The sequence below is a fragment of the Oryzias latipes genome, chromosome 3, assembly GCF_002234675.1.
Source record: "Oryzias latipes chromosome 3, ASM223467v1".
Lineage (NCBI taxonomy): Eukaryota > Metazoa > Chordata > Actinopteri > Beloniformes > Adrianichthyidae > Oryzias > Oryzias latipes.
The window spans coordinates 21,879,846-21,897,615 of NC_019861.2; the positions used below are offsets into that span (position 1 = coordinate 21,879,846).

Genomic DNA, 17,770 nt, shown 5'->3' on the forward strand with positions numbered 1-17,770 from the left:
AAAAGAATGATGTTAATCAACATTCCAATTAAAGGAGGAGCAATCTTATCTTGTGCTTCAGAGCAAAGCTCAGTTGAGGACTTGTGAAGTATGGACCGTTTGGGTTTGAATTGGGCATACATACATGCAGGAGTTGTTTACCTAAATTCTAATTTGTTTCAAGCAATTAGTGCTATCTCTTAATAAGTCAAATCCATTGCAATCTATTTATACTGAACTGTTATCTCAAAAATGACAATCAAATCATGCCATGTTGAAAAATATTACAGTCCAAGCAGTTTACTGTTTTTATCTTACACTTAAGGTTGATTATTCAATTATTATTATCTTAACCCTTTTTAATTCTTCCAGAGTAGAGGCAGCTTTTTCGTTTCAAGTACCGGTAGTTTGCTTAGAAAAAGATATCGATATTCAATAAACGTTTTATTGAATATAATAACATATAGTAAGTGAAAATATTTTGGAGTTCTATAAATATTTTAAACCTCGGGACTTTAAGGAAACCAACTCAGTCCAATGAAACATTTTTCCTCAACCCTTAAACTGAACTGCATTAAGCTGTGGATTCTGAATGAAAAGGCCAAAATACATTTGTACGCATTACAACAATACTGAGTAGTTAAGTTTTCACGAATATAGATGTTCAAAAGAACAGTGAATACAAGAAATGATAATTACGTTTCATCCCAAGCAGAATAGAGTTGCACACAAGCAAACCATGCTAGTTTTAACTGCAACAAACCTATAACAAGATGAAATGAAGATGAATGTCTTTGAACTATTGAAAGAAGCTCTGGAATAAGAATGGTGAAACCTGCTTGTTACAAGTTATTTAAAGTCTTTCTGTGATCACAAGAAATGTGGCCCCCTACATGACTTATATCTTTAGGGAGCTGCCCAATGAACCAGGACCATTATGACAACTAATGAAGTCATCATTGCAAAAGGACATGGTATTGGATAACAAAAAAGGCATTTCGTTGTTACTAAGGAAAAATATATTTCATCATTGGAAGAACAGTCTTTGTCCTTCATTTGTGGACTTTTAGACCACTGCTAGTTTAATACTTGTAGGAATTCTTAAGCTTGGAATTTACTTCTGTTTACGATTCTATTTTTTTGTAATTTCAGAAATATTTTACTGTCTTTGACATTTAATGGTAGGGTAGGCAGAAAACATAGGTGGTGGCTTCTTTTTGCCTTTATCAGGATAAATAGTTTGAGCCAACATAGAGCAAATGGTTAGAATAATTATATGTTTACAGATGAGTCTGGCAACTGCAACATAGCCTGCTGTGTTTCCTGCAGTGGCTATGTGTGTGGAATCTGTTATGCTGTTACACTTCCCTGGCAAAGAATTGCAAAAGCTGCCTTTACTCCATCACATACTGTGTCTTCCATTCTTATTGTTTAAACAGAATCGTTTAAAATCCAGAAAGGAGTACTGTACTTTTTGTAATTTAGTGTGGATTCACGATCAACAAATGAGTTGATCTGTTGATACTGATCTCAATTTCACATGTTTTCTTATTTTTTTTAATAATATTTGTTATTTTAATCATACTGTGCTAGTTTAAGAATCCACAATAGAAATTGGTACCATGATAAAGTTAATGCCAGGATTAATCCTCTTAACACACCATCATAGAAAACTTGGTTGACTTAAAGTTATACGTTGTCAGGTATTTCTGCTGATGACGCTCCATTTTTCTATTTTGTTATTGTACCTTTTGTTTGTTTTGTTTGTTTGGTTTCATCTCACAGCACTTTCTAAAAGATTTCACTTGAAGGCTTTCTTTCAACGATTTGCTCACTCAAAGGAGATTGCGGGAAACTTCCAAAACAGTACTAATTGAAATCCACCCATCTTCTACTGCTCTTTCTGAGCCAGGTCGAGAGAGCTGGTGTCCAAGCAGAGATGGGCAGACCTCCCTCACCACAAAAATGTTCCCAATTCCACTGAGGAAACCCCCAAGGTTTTCCCAGGCCAGCTGAGAGACCCTCCAGCTTATCCTTGGTCTTCCAAGGATACGAGTTACTATGAATTAATGTACTAAATTTTGCCAAGCAAACACACCACTGGAAGGTGCTGACAACTCTGGCCAGGTTATCCTTAGCTTTATGACATGCTAAGGCAGTGGTATGTCTTGTTGTGGCAATTCAGAGCTAATGTTGTCTACACACAAGGCAGGGCACTTGGCCTTATCATGCACACAAATGTCACACGCGTGGAAGAAACTGCAGAAATGGCGAGCCCAGAGCAGCCAAATAAAAAGTTGGCTTTTTTTTAAGGTAACAGTATAAGCATTACTTACAGAATAACAGTCTGAGAGTAAGAGCTGCAAGAACATCTCCAATTGTTTTGTTTACTTTTAAAGAAAAAAAAGTACAGATGTAAACCAGACTGGCTGTCAGAAATTATAAATTTGATTGATATAATTTAGACTACAGAGTTAAACATGTTTTGTTATTTAATGTTTACTTTTGTTGTGAACAACATACTTGGAAGTACAGGTAGATTACTTTTACTTAGTTTGATATGCTTTTAAATGGTTATAAACACATTATAATATTAATAATATATTTACTTTTGTTACAAAGAGAATATTTGCTGATTCTTGATAATACTTAAAGTGAATTATAAACCTTTTGCTGTCTTTTGATATATGGTACTATAAATATTGAACGTTTGTGTAAATTCAGAGAAAAAGCTCTCCATCTACTCAGAGGTTAGACCAGCTTTTTCTGATCGAGAACTGTTACACATTCTCATTCAGTTGAGACCCTCCTTATAAAACTGCCCGTCAGAGTTTTTAGGACAGGATTGGGTGATATTGTATTGATGGGGGCAAAAATCTGCTCCTAAAAATAAATGCAAACTTAGTGTGCAAAAAAGCTGTTCTTTAACACTGGTATGTTTGATCCACACCACAGTCTTTTGCCTCAAGTTTGTTTACAGACGAAGTGAATTCTGGTCAGTCAGAAAACATAGATCTCAACTTTTAAGAGATCTCAAGTGTGGGTCACCTACAGCATGAATTAAAAAAATTGAAACCAATAAAACTGACTTTAATCATTAATTTCCTTTTGAATTGAAAATAGTTTCTCCAAAAATATCTAATCAGGCAGACATCAGTTGTCACATACATAACATCAGGGTGTTGCACAATTTCCAGTAAAATCTAACAGATTTATTGGGGAAATGATTCCTTTGACTTACAGGAAGTCCTTTTACTTCTTTGATCAGATAAATATTTTAAACTTTTAGAAATGGTCCATGCCTTTTTCCTTTTACTCATCACTTTTTGGATTGCAATTCATTCACAGGACAATGATGACACTAATTTTAACCTGATAGTCTAAGATGAGTCTGGTTGTATTTATAAACTGCGGATGAGCTGACATTTTAAATGTGTTATATTTAAGTAAAACAATAACCATGAAACTTTGTTTTCCTCTAATCTTTAAATTATGTGTCATAAACCTCTTCCAAGAGGAGCTTCGGGCATCACTTCTCAATCCTTACCTTTGTAGAAGGTGATTGAAATATCTATTAAACCAAACCACTAGAAAACTGATGGTAATTTGATTTTCTGTAACACAAACTATGGGAACAGCCAATTTTTCCCCCCATCAGGCCATCCTGTGAGTCACTGAACTGAAACTTATCAATACATTAAGTACCACTTTAAAGAGAAGAAAAGTAATAATTTTTTGGCTACATTCCAAAATATTGAAAACCTTTAATGTTGTTTACCAAAGCATTTATCAGGAGTGAATGCAATAACGTGCTAAATTGCATAGTAAATTAGGCTAAGCAGCTCATCAGTATGATAATCACAGCAGCTTAGATAGGGTACATTTAACTTTCTGAATAATCTATTTTGTGAACAGTATCTACAGTTTGGAATTCACTGAAATTAATGAATTACCATTTTCAGTTTTTCTCATGTATGTTAAATTTACCTTTTGAAATGCTCTTAACTAAAGGAGTGCAATCCCTTAGTGTAATTGTTGTTCTCTTTAGAGTTTATTGATCAAGTCACTGGTGTCAAATGCAAGTTACCAGTAAGTTCACAATCTAATTTCCTTAGCGCATGTGTGGGCAGAGAGTACAAATAACAATTTACTATACTACTTTAACAGTGTTTGCATTTTACCTGCACCGAAGTAAGAGCATCTTGAAAAAACAGACTGCATAGATGCTGACATTAAATTGTTGATGAATGTTTTCCACTTTTGTATTAAAGAAAGACTTATATTTGTACAGAATTCTGTCAAGTACAAGCATGTCGGAATTGTGTCCAGGGGCTGAAATTATCCGACAGCGGCTGAAAAATGACACAGTTGTTGACCATACTAGATCCAAACAGAGTTAGAAGGTAAGCTGATGTAGAAATGGAAATTGCTTCCTTGTAGAAAATGGTGTAATTCAAATGCATGTATTTATGAGCATCACTGCCAGTTCTCCGATAGAGACCCTCTAGGGGACGATGTTTAGTTTTAAGGAGACAAAGATGAGAAGTGGACCATTAAGAAGAATGGGTGAAAGGGTTTAGGGTGATGCATATAAGGAGTGTACCTTGGAGAGGAATGGGTGAAATATGTAGTTTTTAAAAGGGCAAGAGCATCCAAAAGTGTTTGTAATTTTTAAGTATATTCAGAAACCTCGTCTTCTGTTAAAGTAAGTTGTAGGTAATTAATGTCAGTGGAGACAATTTTCTGTAACAATTAAAAACTGGATTTTTACTTTTGACAGTCCAGTTCATTACTGACTGTTGTGGGTTCTTCTTTAGATAAAAGAAGACCAACACTTTAATCCATGTGTGTGATTCAAAAGGTCTATGAAAGTAAGAGTCATAATGAAAATGCTTGCTGTCCAATCCCAAAGCATTGACAGGATGGGCAACTGTAAAAAAAGAAGGGCTGAAAAACATGCAAATCAATAGCAGCAGTGGAAAGAGTCACTTTGTCTTTTCAAATGCTTACAGCAGCTTCCGTGGGTGTAAGCTTTAGTGGAACATTTACTTTTATGTGGTTGGGTTCACTGCCATACTTTACAGAATGTGAATGGATTGGAGACTAGAAGCAGGAGTTCTGTCATAAGTTTAAATCTGAGTTCATTTGACAGTTCTGTCTTTTGCTCAACTGATTCATAAAGGTGAACCACAAAAACACTCAAAAGATTTGGTACAGGGAAAGTTTTATGATTTGATGATTCATTGTATTGTACTCGATAACGTAAACCATTTGTTTCCTTTTCTTTACCATGTTAGTGACAATGTTTGTAGGTATTTTATCTTTGTGGCACTTTGTTTTACTTATAAAACAAAAATACAGTACAGCTGTTTTTTTTAACTACCTTTTTTTTTGAGAAAATCACCAGTATATACTCTTATGGCATAGACTCTTCCAGATACTGCTAGATTAATAGAAAAGTGTGTGCATGTGTGTTATTTAAAGGTCATTGGAAGAAAAAAATGGAAGCTAAAGATTCTCTTTGTGTGTTCTTTGAAGTCACTGTCAAAGTAGTGCCACTGTGCCCTTTTGGGACATCCTACTGACAGTCCATTAAGTTGAAGTGTAGATGGAGACTATACCTGAGGTAGTGTGCTGAGCGATGAGACAAAAATGTCTTGTCCTTTGTGAATAGAGTGGACAGTGAGGTAAATGTTGAAATCTAATTTTGGCAAGAAATGAAATTAGGGCAATTTTTTGGAATTGACCCTAGTGGTCTCTCTGTGGAACAGGAGAAACCCATTTGGTGTTTCTTTCTGCAGAGTGCTCTATCTTTGCCTTGAGTTTTAAAGAGGCTGTTGGAATTGGTTAGTAGATTTCAATCTTATTAACTTTTGTCCCACTAGCAGTCACCTTTGCTGGCTTTCATTGTGCAGACTGGATGGCGTTTTGTGAGTCAATGAGGAAGAAAAGAAGTGGAAAAAATCCAATTTGTTGGAAATAAGACTACAGTATGTATTTTTTTCTATGCATGTTCTTTTCCAGGACTATTTTACAAAATTATTTTGTATTGCCTTTACATAATTACTTTTAAAGCTTCACAACCCCTGAGATTTCTTTTGGTACTGTATCCTCCATACCTAGCCCAAATGTTAATAATTTATGGAAAATTAAGAGCTATATATTGATTATGTTTTATTTTGCATCAGATTATTCTACCGTTCCTTGAGATTAAATGAAAATATATAATTGTTTGTTAATGTATTATTAAAATGGAGATAAAAATCAGCTAAATGATTGTTGCTATTTCTGGTTTTGAATTAAACATAGTTTTTAATTCAGATAATGTAATTATTGTGCTTTTTGGGTCTATAAAGATTTAAATCTCTGTTAAGGTGTTTGGGTAAAGTGAGCAAGGCTGCAGGTAAGCAGGCCTGAGTGTGAGGACATAAACCTGAACTTGTTAAAGAAAACGACTGGAGACAGAAATTGAAACTTAATCAGGTTGACTTTGAGTTGGGTTACGCCATGGAAAACGTATATTTTTTTCACCGCTGGCTTGGATGTGTTTAATCACTCAGGCTTGGTTGGATGAGTGGACTTGGAATTTCATTGTTGCCGTTTAATAATAATTCTTAGAAAGGTGTTTATGAGCCTTGTTAACTTTAAGAATCAATATAAATGCTAAATTAAGTATATTTGCTGGTCTCTTTTCTTCTTCTTTTTTTATATATTATAAATTCACAGAGTTTAGTAGAGTAGTAGTATGGTATGAAAGTATGTGTTTGGTGGAGCATGCCTCTTCTGTGGTGTTTCATTAACAATATATACATACCCCAGGAACTAAAGCACAAGCAAGAAGAGCAATGAAGCAGGACGATCGATGAAAAAAAATCCTGTTTCTAGTTTTCATGGGATGACTGTCCTTGGGCAAGATGCTCAACCCCAAGCTGACCCCGTATGTTCACTGGTGTGTGAGTGTATATGCCAGAGAACAGCTCTGCACTCTGTGACTGCATTGAATGTAACTCGTATTGTAAAGGTGTTCAGAGTGGTCAGCAATTTACAAAAGCGCTGTTCATTTGCAAAATACAAAGACTGCTTGTTAGAGGTCAGAGTTGTTTTAAATGTTAGATTGTCAAAATAAATGTTAAAATATCAGATGACTTTCTTATAGTACAGCATTATAAATAAAACATAAATGTCATAAATATGGAAGACATAATCACAGAGTTATTGTAAGACTCTGGCACCTCTCACCCTCATTTATTATACAATATTTTGCCTCCATTATAAACTATCTTGCCCATTAAATCAATATATGGCTCCAGTTGATGCAGTTCAGTTCTGTAAGCAAAAAATTTGGGCTTTTATGAAATCAGCTTGTTTACTTGATTACTTACTAATTGGCAAAACAACAGTTAAGAATGTTTATTATGACAGATTAAATTATTTCCTTTTTACTTCAAAGTTTAGTTAAGGAGTTACTCTTAAGTGCATTTGGATTCAAGGTCATTGTAAATCCCAAAGACTTTGGTTTTTCCTATGTTCAGCATTTAGCATTGTTTTATTGACTTGTTTAAGTTGATACAATTAAATGTATTTTCTCTTGAGAGGAATCTAATGGTAAACTTTAACTGATTTTGCCTTCTAAACACTAAAAGGATTGAGCTACGTCTCATGTAAATGTGTATTCCTTATTCTGTTTACCATTTCATTCAGTTGCAAACCCATATGTGTTGCAATTTGAGTTGGGCCCGTTTGTAATTACGGTAGGTAAAAAAGTAAAAAAGTTTATTTAGCTTAAATTCTTTTAGAAGTTACACGTAAACCTAGATGCTGGTCTGAAATGAAGCTGGGAAAGACAAATAGAGTGCTAAAGGACAAACGATTAAGGGGAAATCAATCAACAGGGGGGCGTACTAAGTAAGCGTAGATTGGCAAAAAGATTTACCATATGTGGAAACACTTTTTCAGGTATATGGCTGCAGCTTAGGCAGCTGTGCCATGATTTAAAATCAGCTTATTTTTATGTCCAGCTGCTACTATAATAAGTGCATCTGTCTGTGACATATTCCAAAATGAGTAATAAAATTCCAGTTTCATAAGAAACTATTTTAAGAATTTTCTAAATAACTTTCTGTAGTTAAATGTATGTTGGTGATTAAAAAAAAAGCTATATTTTACATCATGGTTGTTTATACAAAATACTGCCAATTCTGCAAGGAATTTAAAGTTAGATCTGAGTTCATTACAGGTTTATTGCAGTATCAGACAGTTGCAGCCTGTCTCCAGAATGTTTGGTTTTTAATAAAACAAAACAGAGTCTGCAGTCACTGGAATTGAGATATCAGACCTTTTGAAAGGCGCTTTCCCACAAGGTAAATTTGCCACTCTGTAAGGGACCAAACATGCAAACAAGGCAGCCTGCAGCCATTTTTCTGCCGTCTGTCCCTGTGCATTTTAATGAAGCTGATGGATTAATGATTCACTATGGTATCAATTCAGTCAGGGGGCATTTTGTTATGTTCTAACATTGCCCAGCTTATCACATCAGTAATGACCACTTACAATACTTGATCTGTCTCCACATCATTTTTCCAGCTAAGTGTGTCAGAATGCCTTTTTTTCCCCAGTGGAAAACAGTTAAACCTGGCAAAAACAACAAGGCCTCGAGATTTAATTGTCAAAAAGACAAGCTCCCATGCATTGTAGCTGATTGTAGATGTTGATTAACCTACAGGGCACACATTTGGCGGGACATTAACAGACTTGTTACAAGGTTTCTGGTTGTGCGTGTGCATACATTTGTTATAGTTGAGCTGGTTCTAAGGTAAATCAAGTGTGCCTGTGTGTGTGTTTCTTACTTATCAGAATATTGTTTTAGACTAAGTCTATGTTTTCTACCTTCAGCAGTTTTAGGGCACATTGATCAACTTTTTCACAATGTGCATTTAGAAATGATACCTAATCATTGTTTAGTACTGCATATGTGTACTAATATTTACTTTTTGTCTACTGCCAGTCTACTTATCTTCAGTGTCTTTAGGCAGGGAAACATCCCTGTTGCAATCAGAACGGATTGAAAACACTGGAAAAAGAAATATATTTTTACGTGATTGGCATTTTACTGAAATGATTGAATTTTGAAACCATATTTTCTGTTAGTTGTAGTTTTGAAATGAATGTAGCAAAAGTCAAAACCTTTAACAGCTAAGAAATACAAAGTGTAATCACATGTTTCTTCACTGACTTATCAAAGCACTGTGGATCATGTGTAGGAGTTTGTCTAAAATCTTCTATAGTTCAATGTGGAGCTTTTTTAAAAATATGCTTAGATCCCTAGCTTAGTTTATACACGAGACGTGCAGAAATTTAAGTGAACCAATGACAACCAATGATAACTGAAATTCAGTTCCCCACCTGCTATATGCCTGTTATGTCTCTGGTCTGTGTAAATGTGGTAATACAATTTATTTTTTCATCATCTCGTCACAGAGCTCTAGATCCATCATGGTGTGTTTAGATGGCATTAAATGAAATTGAGGCTAAACTGAAAAACACAATACAACTGACTTTATCTCTCCTTCTATGCAGGTGTTCAGTGATTATTACCATTTCCGTCATCGCACAGTGGCAAAGAGATCCTTGTCAGATCACCGGGGGACAAAAGTTCGTCTACTAAGAGATCCCATGGTAAGGAAATTATTTCAGGGGTTTTTGAGGTGTCTTTAGGTGATATTTCAGTTTCGTTTGTTGTTGCATGACATCCCCGCTCCCCTTTGTTTTTTTTCTTTCTTCCTTTTTTCTTTTTGAGTGGGCTGTGTGAAACTGTGTGGGAGGTTGGTGGGAACCTTGTGCATTTCATTTGAAAGGTTTCTCATTGCACATGATTAAAGGAAAGCATTGCATTTCAAAACTGTTTTAATTTTAATCACATTAATTTAAGGCACATTTTCTTTTGTTGTAACCACATTCTACGTTTAAAGGTTGCTCCTTCTGCTGGCTGGAGACTGCTCAGAAGCTGTATATTTCTACCACTGACCCTTGACTTTGTAATCTATATCATGCGATAAGAAATTCAGGAGGAAAAGCAGTGAGCCTCGCCCTTGGTGAAAACAAATTAGTATGGACAAATTCAGCGATCTGCATTTTTTCTGTCAAAAATAATTTGTTTTTCTGGGGCGTCTTATTTCATAAACATGAGAAGGATAGATTTTTTTTGACAGATTTGTGATATTCATGTTTAAGTAAAGATCCAGCTCTGCAGTTAGAAAAAAAAGTTGTTTTTTTGCTTGTTTTGTTTTTTAACATATGTTGAGAAAATATATATTTTTCTTTTCTTTATATGCTGTTAAAAGGAGTTCATATTGTTGGTAATTCTGCTTTCTGAGCTGAAACAAGGAGGGTCTAAAAATTATTTTAGGCAAGAATCCTAATAATTAGCTTCTTTGAAAGCAGGATACCACATAATAATAACCCAAACAAAATGAGGTTAAAGGAGAATTGACTTTATAATGTCCAATTTAAAATAATAAAAGCATGTTTTTTATTATTTTAATGCCCTCAGAAAGTAATACAATCTTGGGAAAACTATGTATGAATAAACTCTTGCCTCAGAACCACTGGAAAAAAACAAAAGTTTACAGTGTTTGTTGTGCAGGCATTAGAAAGGGTTCATTTCCTTATCTGGGATTTCCTGCAACACTGCTACTTCATTTCCTGTTTTTTTTCTTTTTTCTTACATTGCCTAAAGGAATATTCATTGTTAGTTCTATGTCTTCCTGTCAAATTGGGAGTCAGAATAGTTGAGCAGTGCATTTTTTTGTTTTATGCTGTTGTTTGGACTTAACATGTTAAAAGCAAGTTTACAAATCCATTCCCCTTTATTTCTGGAAGAACATTCCCATTTCATTTTAAGTGCGTTGCAGGAAAGTGTAGCTCAATTTCTTTTCTTTTTTTTACTTGCAGATTTTGCTTTTCCGCTTTATTGTCCACAATAATCTTCATAAAGAAAACAAATATGATTGAGTCTTAAATGAGATAAATTATGGATTTTTGAGAGGATATCCAAAGCCCTTAAACTGGTTGAGATGAAGTCTGAACAAAATGCTAAATAAACTCTTTGAAAGCTGTCTTAATTACTCTTAAAAGCATCTGGACTACCGCCAAATCTTATAGACAGACAGCAGAACATTCTGGTTTGGTTTCGACTTCTGTTATAATATATGCCTTTACGATTTTCTTTATTTTTGCTGTTTTATTCTTTTGTGTTTGTTGCCATATAATTCTTTTTTAGTTTTTTCTTTATGCTTGTTAAATTGCAATGAAGGAACAACATAGCAAGTTTTCACAGTAGAAACACAGGACTTAACCATTCACTGCAACGAGATAGCAGCACTTGAAACATTTAACAAGCTGAAGCAGGAATTTAAGGCTTAGTTGGTCCCAGTGGGACGATGCTTTCCTCATATTTTAGAAGACAAAGAAGCAGTTGGTCAAAATAAGTATGCTGAATGGGGTTACTGCTTCTTTGATGAAAAGGATATTCCGTGAAATCATGAGGGGCACAGCAGTTCATTGAAACAAAACCTCCCTTAACAGTGTGAACTTGGTGTTTTAATTATTAATAGATTGACTCTTGCTATCTGTTAAACACGACTGTAGAAAGCAAAGCGTACAAGTTGAGTTGCTTATGGTTAGTTAGCCAACCGAAGCACATTCAAATCTTAGCACAGTTATATTGTGTAAAAAAAACAACAAAGAATCCAACTGCTGCATACATCTTCTCAACATTGCACGCACGTCCTAATTCTTTTTAATCATGGCCTAGCTGCACGCTAACAGGAAATAACTTTTTAAAAAGTAAATAAATTCTACATTTCTTTGAAACTTAAAATTTGCTACAATTTGTGTTTTTTATTTAGCAAAACTTCTTTTGTAGGAGCAACATTTCAACATCCTTCCTTGTTTTGTCAGCATGGAGATTTATCATAGAAGTCTAAATTGGATGACAGGAAAGGATTAAGACAGTCTGGGAAAAAGTAAAAACTTTGTGTCATGCCCCAGATGAATATATTTGATTATTTATCTGGAAAAAAAATATAGAATTCAGTCAATTCCTAAAATGTATTACACTTAATGTATATGTGATTTTATGTATTTCTAAAACTAACACTGGCAAGTTTTTTTTTTCTTTTAAGTTTTAAAAGCAAATATTAGACAGGTTTTTGTCTTTAATCTTCTTTAACCTTTTTAACCTAACTGCTTTACTCTTTCTCTAAATATTATTATGATCTGTGTTAAATTCTTAAAACAGATGTACAAAGCAGAGAAACCATTCCTAAACTAAAGAATTTGGCTCAATTTAAAGTTTGATTAAGCTGATAACACGTAATGTCGACTGCAAATCCTCGAAAAAAATCCTTTTTTCATAAACTTTTCATTATTGTGCATGAACCCAGCAGTCTGCCAGCAACCAGCTTCTTCAGGAATGACTTCTTGTTTTCCCTTCTTTATGCTGGATGTCTATATCTGCCTTCAGGATAACTGTCAAGTCCACACTGTCTCTATGATTGTTTGGCCCACAGAAACCATCAGCAGATGTTTTAAATCAGTTGGTTGGTTAGTGCTTTCAGACCTCAACATTTTGACTGTTATAAATGGTAAAAAAGCTGTTTTTGGAAAAACTCTCCACATCCATTTCACAGTTTTTTTTCTGAGTGTTTGCTCTTGTAAAAGTAAACGTTATTTCTATTTTCTTAAAGACCATCTAACAGTTTTCACTCAGCAGTTTTTAATTTTTTTTTTTTTAGAATTTTATATTGTATTATGATTGTGTGAAATTAATTTTCCATTTGTCAAACATAACAAAAAAGTTTCTGAAATTGACAGAATTAAAAATATTTTCCCTCCATCTCTGAAATAATTAAACAATAGATTTCTATTTTTTCAAATTAACAAAAAAAAAAGAAAAACAGCTAAATGTTTTCTCCAAATTTAAAACTTCACGCAGTTGTATTTGAAGAAACCGAAAGCTTTAGGGAATGGTGAGTACTTATTTGTTTATCTCAGCAAAAGTTCTGTAGCTTAATTTGTCAATTCTATTGACTGCCTAGCTCCCCTAATTGCACATGTTCCGTGAGAACAGACAGCCTTCTCGTTTGAAGTGGGAACTGCTGCCGTGACACCTCCCAGGGTTGCGCTGATCTTGGCAGAAAGAATCTGATGAAAACATCTCCTCCACTTAGACTGATTGAAATCACAAACTTTGAGTCCTTTGAAGCGAAATTGTTGCATTATGACATTTCCTGCCAGTTTATTTTGAATACTGAGCTGGCATTGCTTCAGTTTAGCAGCCAATATGACCTCCATTGCTTCTTTACTCTGTCACTCATGTCTTTAATGATTTGCAGAAATGGAAGGAATGAAAGAAAGAAGGAGAGAGGAAGGAAATTTGGGATTTAGTTGCCCTTCAAATCAGAGAATCTGTCCTTCCGGCATACTGTTTCATCTTCCCTCAGTGATTCTTCCTATTGTTTGCAGCTTCTTGAGTCAGGTGCCTCATTGTACAGAAAGCAAGAAGTTACAAGAATAGTTCTTTAACAAATACTTTCTGCAATAACTTTTGCTCCTTATAACCTACAGGAGAGTTGCTTAACCTAAGTCAAACGTTTCCTCAAATTGCACCTAATGGCACTTTACTAGGATAGACTTCTGGGAAAGTAGGCAAGTGAAATTTATGTCTAGTAAAATGCAGTCCTGAATGTCACTGCTGAGTTAAGTGTGTTGAAATTGCACCTTTTGTATCAAGTTCCACACGGGGTTCCTGTTTTTAAATATGCCATTAAAAACTGTATTTTTATCTTGACCTGCTCTGCAGTTCCTGTGCTTATCTCATTAGTGTGGAGTGCACATTGCCCCTTGTGGCTGCAATCTCACGTTGTTGGCTGTCGATAATTAGGATCTCTGTTAATTTAAATGACATGGTGACACTCATGGAAAAAAAACCCAAGGATTTATTCTAAGATTAGGCATGTCAGGGTTTTTAATTAAAAAATAAAATCTTTTTTCTATTGGGGAGTTTTTTGTGACAAAAACGGCCTCAAGTGCATGAAAAAAGTTTTATGTTCCAGCATTTATTTTTTATATTATTTTACAACAGTAAAGCTAAAATGAACAGAGTATGCTCATCGTACAAAATAAATTACACATTGACAAAGCATATTATTTGATAGATAACTGTCAAGACTTCAGTTTTCCTTGGAGTATATTTTACATTAAGGTCATTGTCACATCTTAGAATGGTTAGAGAAACTAGGAAGGAGAGAAGGGAGGTAAGGGGCTTTATCATGGAATATAATGACCTAATTCACTATGCTTAAAGGAATCCTAATAAAATTTAAAATAAAAGTTCTTTGATAATTTTCCAATAGCTGGGCTTTTTGCCATTCCATAAATTTTTTAATATGACTAGCATTTGCAATGTTGCATTCAACAATCCGCAAACTATTTGGAACAGTTTCCTCTATAAAAGACTGAGGTGGAGATGTTTGGTGATAAGTGCACAACACAATCACAGGAATTGTTTTTTTCTTTTTTTCCTAATAGTAGGTCGGCTATATACAGCATGGAGTGCTGTACTAGGACAAAAGTTTCCTCAGGTTAAATAAAGGAAGCTATCCAACTAAAGCTTTGCACTTTTAGTCAGTAGAATTTACAGCAAATATTTTGTCTGAGTCTTCATTTTATGGTGTCTCTTCCCATCTGGAGGTTTGGTCTGCAAATGTATGTTTAAACTGATTTCTTTGGTTGTTCATTTGTTTACTCAGATTCCCACATGCTCTTATGTGCAATACTTCCCTTTCTCATGTGTTTCTTCTCTTGTTTTTCAGGTTTCTTGGGCAGAGCAGCAGGTTGTCAAACGAAGAATTAAAAGGGATCTCTTTAATGAACCTTTAGATCCCAAGTTCAAAGACCAGTGGTACCTTGTAAGCATTTACACTTTACTACTGAAATTATAATAATTTCTTAGGTTTGATATTTCTACCAAGTTGAACAGACTATAGTATTGGTTCAATGTTTAAAGAGCTTGTAGCCACTGATGGGATGTGCACTTAGTATTTCTTTATTAAGGAAAGTATTTCTTAAAAGGAAACAAATGACTCAGAATTCCATAGTGGATGAACATTTCGAAAAAGCACAAGACAGTGGTCATTTATTTTAAAGCTCTATTTTTCTACTTAGATTTATTTTCCCATTTAATTTAAGGAATGCAAGTTATATGTTGGTCTATTGAAAGTAGCAGTTCCAGCTCCTGAGAGCTTTTGCTCAGCTCCATCCTTCTTTCACTGTTCAGCTGTGAAGTTGCTTCAGGCAGAAAGCCACTCATGCAGATGCTAAACAGACTTGCCTTGTGAGTTCCCTCTAAATAGCTGTATTTTAGTAGATTAAATTTGTGTTTAAGGGGTTTCAAAACCAAAAAAATTGAAATTTGTTTTAAACCCTGTTTTTGGCAGCGATATAAATACTTTAGGGTCAAACTAGTTATGTGGAAAAAAATTGTTTGTCATATATTATAAAACTGCTATAAATGTGGGACTGGACATACCATGACTCTTTGTGAAAAAAGTATTTTTTTTTCACAATCCATGGTTGGTTAGACGAATCAATGTTTCTTTATAAGCTCAGCATTTTGAGTTGTTTTCACATTTTAAATGTAGGGTTTTAGGCAGACACTCAGATAAAAGCCAACAAAGTTCTGAAATCTGAAATCTCTCTCACTTATTTACGAGAAACACAACATTTGAATTAACATGGAAAAAAAGTTCTTTTAACCATTTGAAAGCAACCATGACCTTTAAAAAGCTTATCTTAAAGCTTACAGAGTTAAAACTGTTTTCCATCCTTTTCTATTTGCTTCAGTTGATGGTTAACAACATAGTGTATGAGGCAAAGGATTTATGCCAACATTTACAAAATAGAGGTATTCTTTGCTACAAACTGTGTTTTTTTAATCAGAATGTGGAACAAATTGCTATTTTTACTTTAAACATCCATTTATTTTTAAAAATTTAAATTTAAAATAGTTTTGGGTATAAACTCTATAAAGATATTGATATAAACTGATAATGAAACTAAATGGAACTTTTTTTTTTAACCATCAAACTAAATCAAAGCTGTTTTTTCTTTGTTCCCCAAAATTATGTTGAAAAAATAATCAGTTCATAGATTTGATGATTTTTTTAAAAAATTATTTCTTTAAGTAAAAATCCATTTGATTTTGATGAATCGTTTCTTCAACATAGTTTATTTGCTTTCCTCTCCTTTAGTCCAACAGCAACCACCGGGACTTGAATGCCAAGGCTGCTTGGCAGCAGGGCTACACAGGCAAAGGTGTGGTGGTGTCCATTCTGGATGATGGAATCGAGAAAAACCATCCTGACTTGATGCAGAACTATGTGAGTATTGCCACTAAATGTACTTGAGAATTGATTTTATTTAAAAATATATTTCTCAATTGTTTTTACAGATAATAATTACCACCACTTTCATAGATCTAACATTAATTTTGTCTCTCTTGAAAGGACCCGGATGCTAGCTATGACGTGAATGATGGTGATCCAGATCCTCAGCCTCGATACACACAGCTCAATGACAACAGGTACAGCTTTACTAAGAGAACACTCACGTATCCACTCAACCCAGTATTCACTGATGCTGCCTCTCATTTTTTTCCCAAAAACTGTTTTAATGTGACCCTGCGACAGACTGGCGACCTGTCCAGGATGTCCCCTGCTTTCGCCCACGAGATGCCGGGATAGGCTCCGGCAGCCCCGTGACCCCGAAAGGGACAAAACGGGTTTAGAAGATGAATGAATGTTTTAGTGTGAACACACCAAGGAACAATTGTATGTTTTCAATCTGTTTAGATTTTCTTTCTGAGAGCTAAACAAAAAAAACCCTCAAAGGATTTATTCACTACAGAGAAAGTTTAGGGATGTAGCTTCTTATTTTCCCCAAAATATGTTAATTCTTTTTTGCTCGTAGTTTGTCCATGTCAGATCACATTTGTTGGATTTGATTTGATTTTCAGAAACTCAGAGGTGCCACTGAGGGAATTCTTTAGTTCAAGTAAATCTACTCTGAGATTAAGTTATTAATTGAGGAAAACAGCTTTACCCTTGCACCATCTTCTTACAGAATTAAGTACATTTCATCAGCACTGTAATGTCTTCCAGAGAACTGGATAGAATTAAGTTGATCAGCATTGATGAAACTGAAACTCTCTTGGATCAGGAAGGATTTTGCTGACCTTCTCTTACCCTCACAGCCTGCCTCCATCCTCACTACCCTTTCCTGTTTACTGTAGTCTGCTGCTTATGGGCTGCTGTCACATGAAAGGAGGTCTAACCTGATTAGGGATGATCGGTAGAGAAAGTTGTCGTTTGTCATGCAGAAAACAAACTCTTCCACCAATAATGGAAGCTTGTTTGTGCATACAGAAACAGGATGGCCTAAACATACTGCTATTTTCATAACTTTGCATGCATTGGAAGGAAAAGCAGTAAATACTCTGTTAATGTATTCGTGCTAAAAATAGCTTTTGCCAGTTGAAGGTAGAGCCACACCAGTGTCAAAATTTTAAAACAGGGAAGCAGAATTCAGAATGCATTATTCCTGTCTCCAAGAGACCACTGTTCCTTCTCAAGCATTAGAAATATTCTCAAGGAATTTTTTAGTCAGACGATTCTTCAAGTTGAAAAGATGAGGTCTGTTATGTTCATCATACTTGCAGTCAGGGACTGCAAAT

The 17,770-nt window shown here is 34.7% G+C and overlaps 1 protein-coding gene across 3 annotated transcripts in view; it reads left to right on the plus strand.

Annotated features, from left to right (window-relative positions):
* LOC100049240 (furin-1) overlaps positions 1-17,770 on the plus strand; it is a 60,946-nt gene that overhangs the window by 18,350 nt on the left and 24,826 nt on the right. For all 3 annotated transcript variants that reach the window (XM_004067205.4, XM_004067206.4, XM_020714503.2), the window contains exons 3-6: positions 9,556-9,654; positions 14,853-14,948; positions 16,290-16,418; positions 16,545-16,621. In XM_004067205.4, coding sequence (XP_004067253.1) covers positions 9,556-9,654; positions 14,853-14,948; positions 16,290-16,418; positions 16,545-16,621 — 401 coding nt within the window. The remainder of the gene's footprint in view (positions 1-9,555; positions 9,655-14,852; positions 14,949-16,289; positions 16,419-16,544; positions 16,622-17,770) is intronic.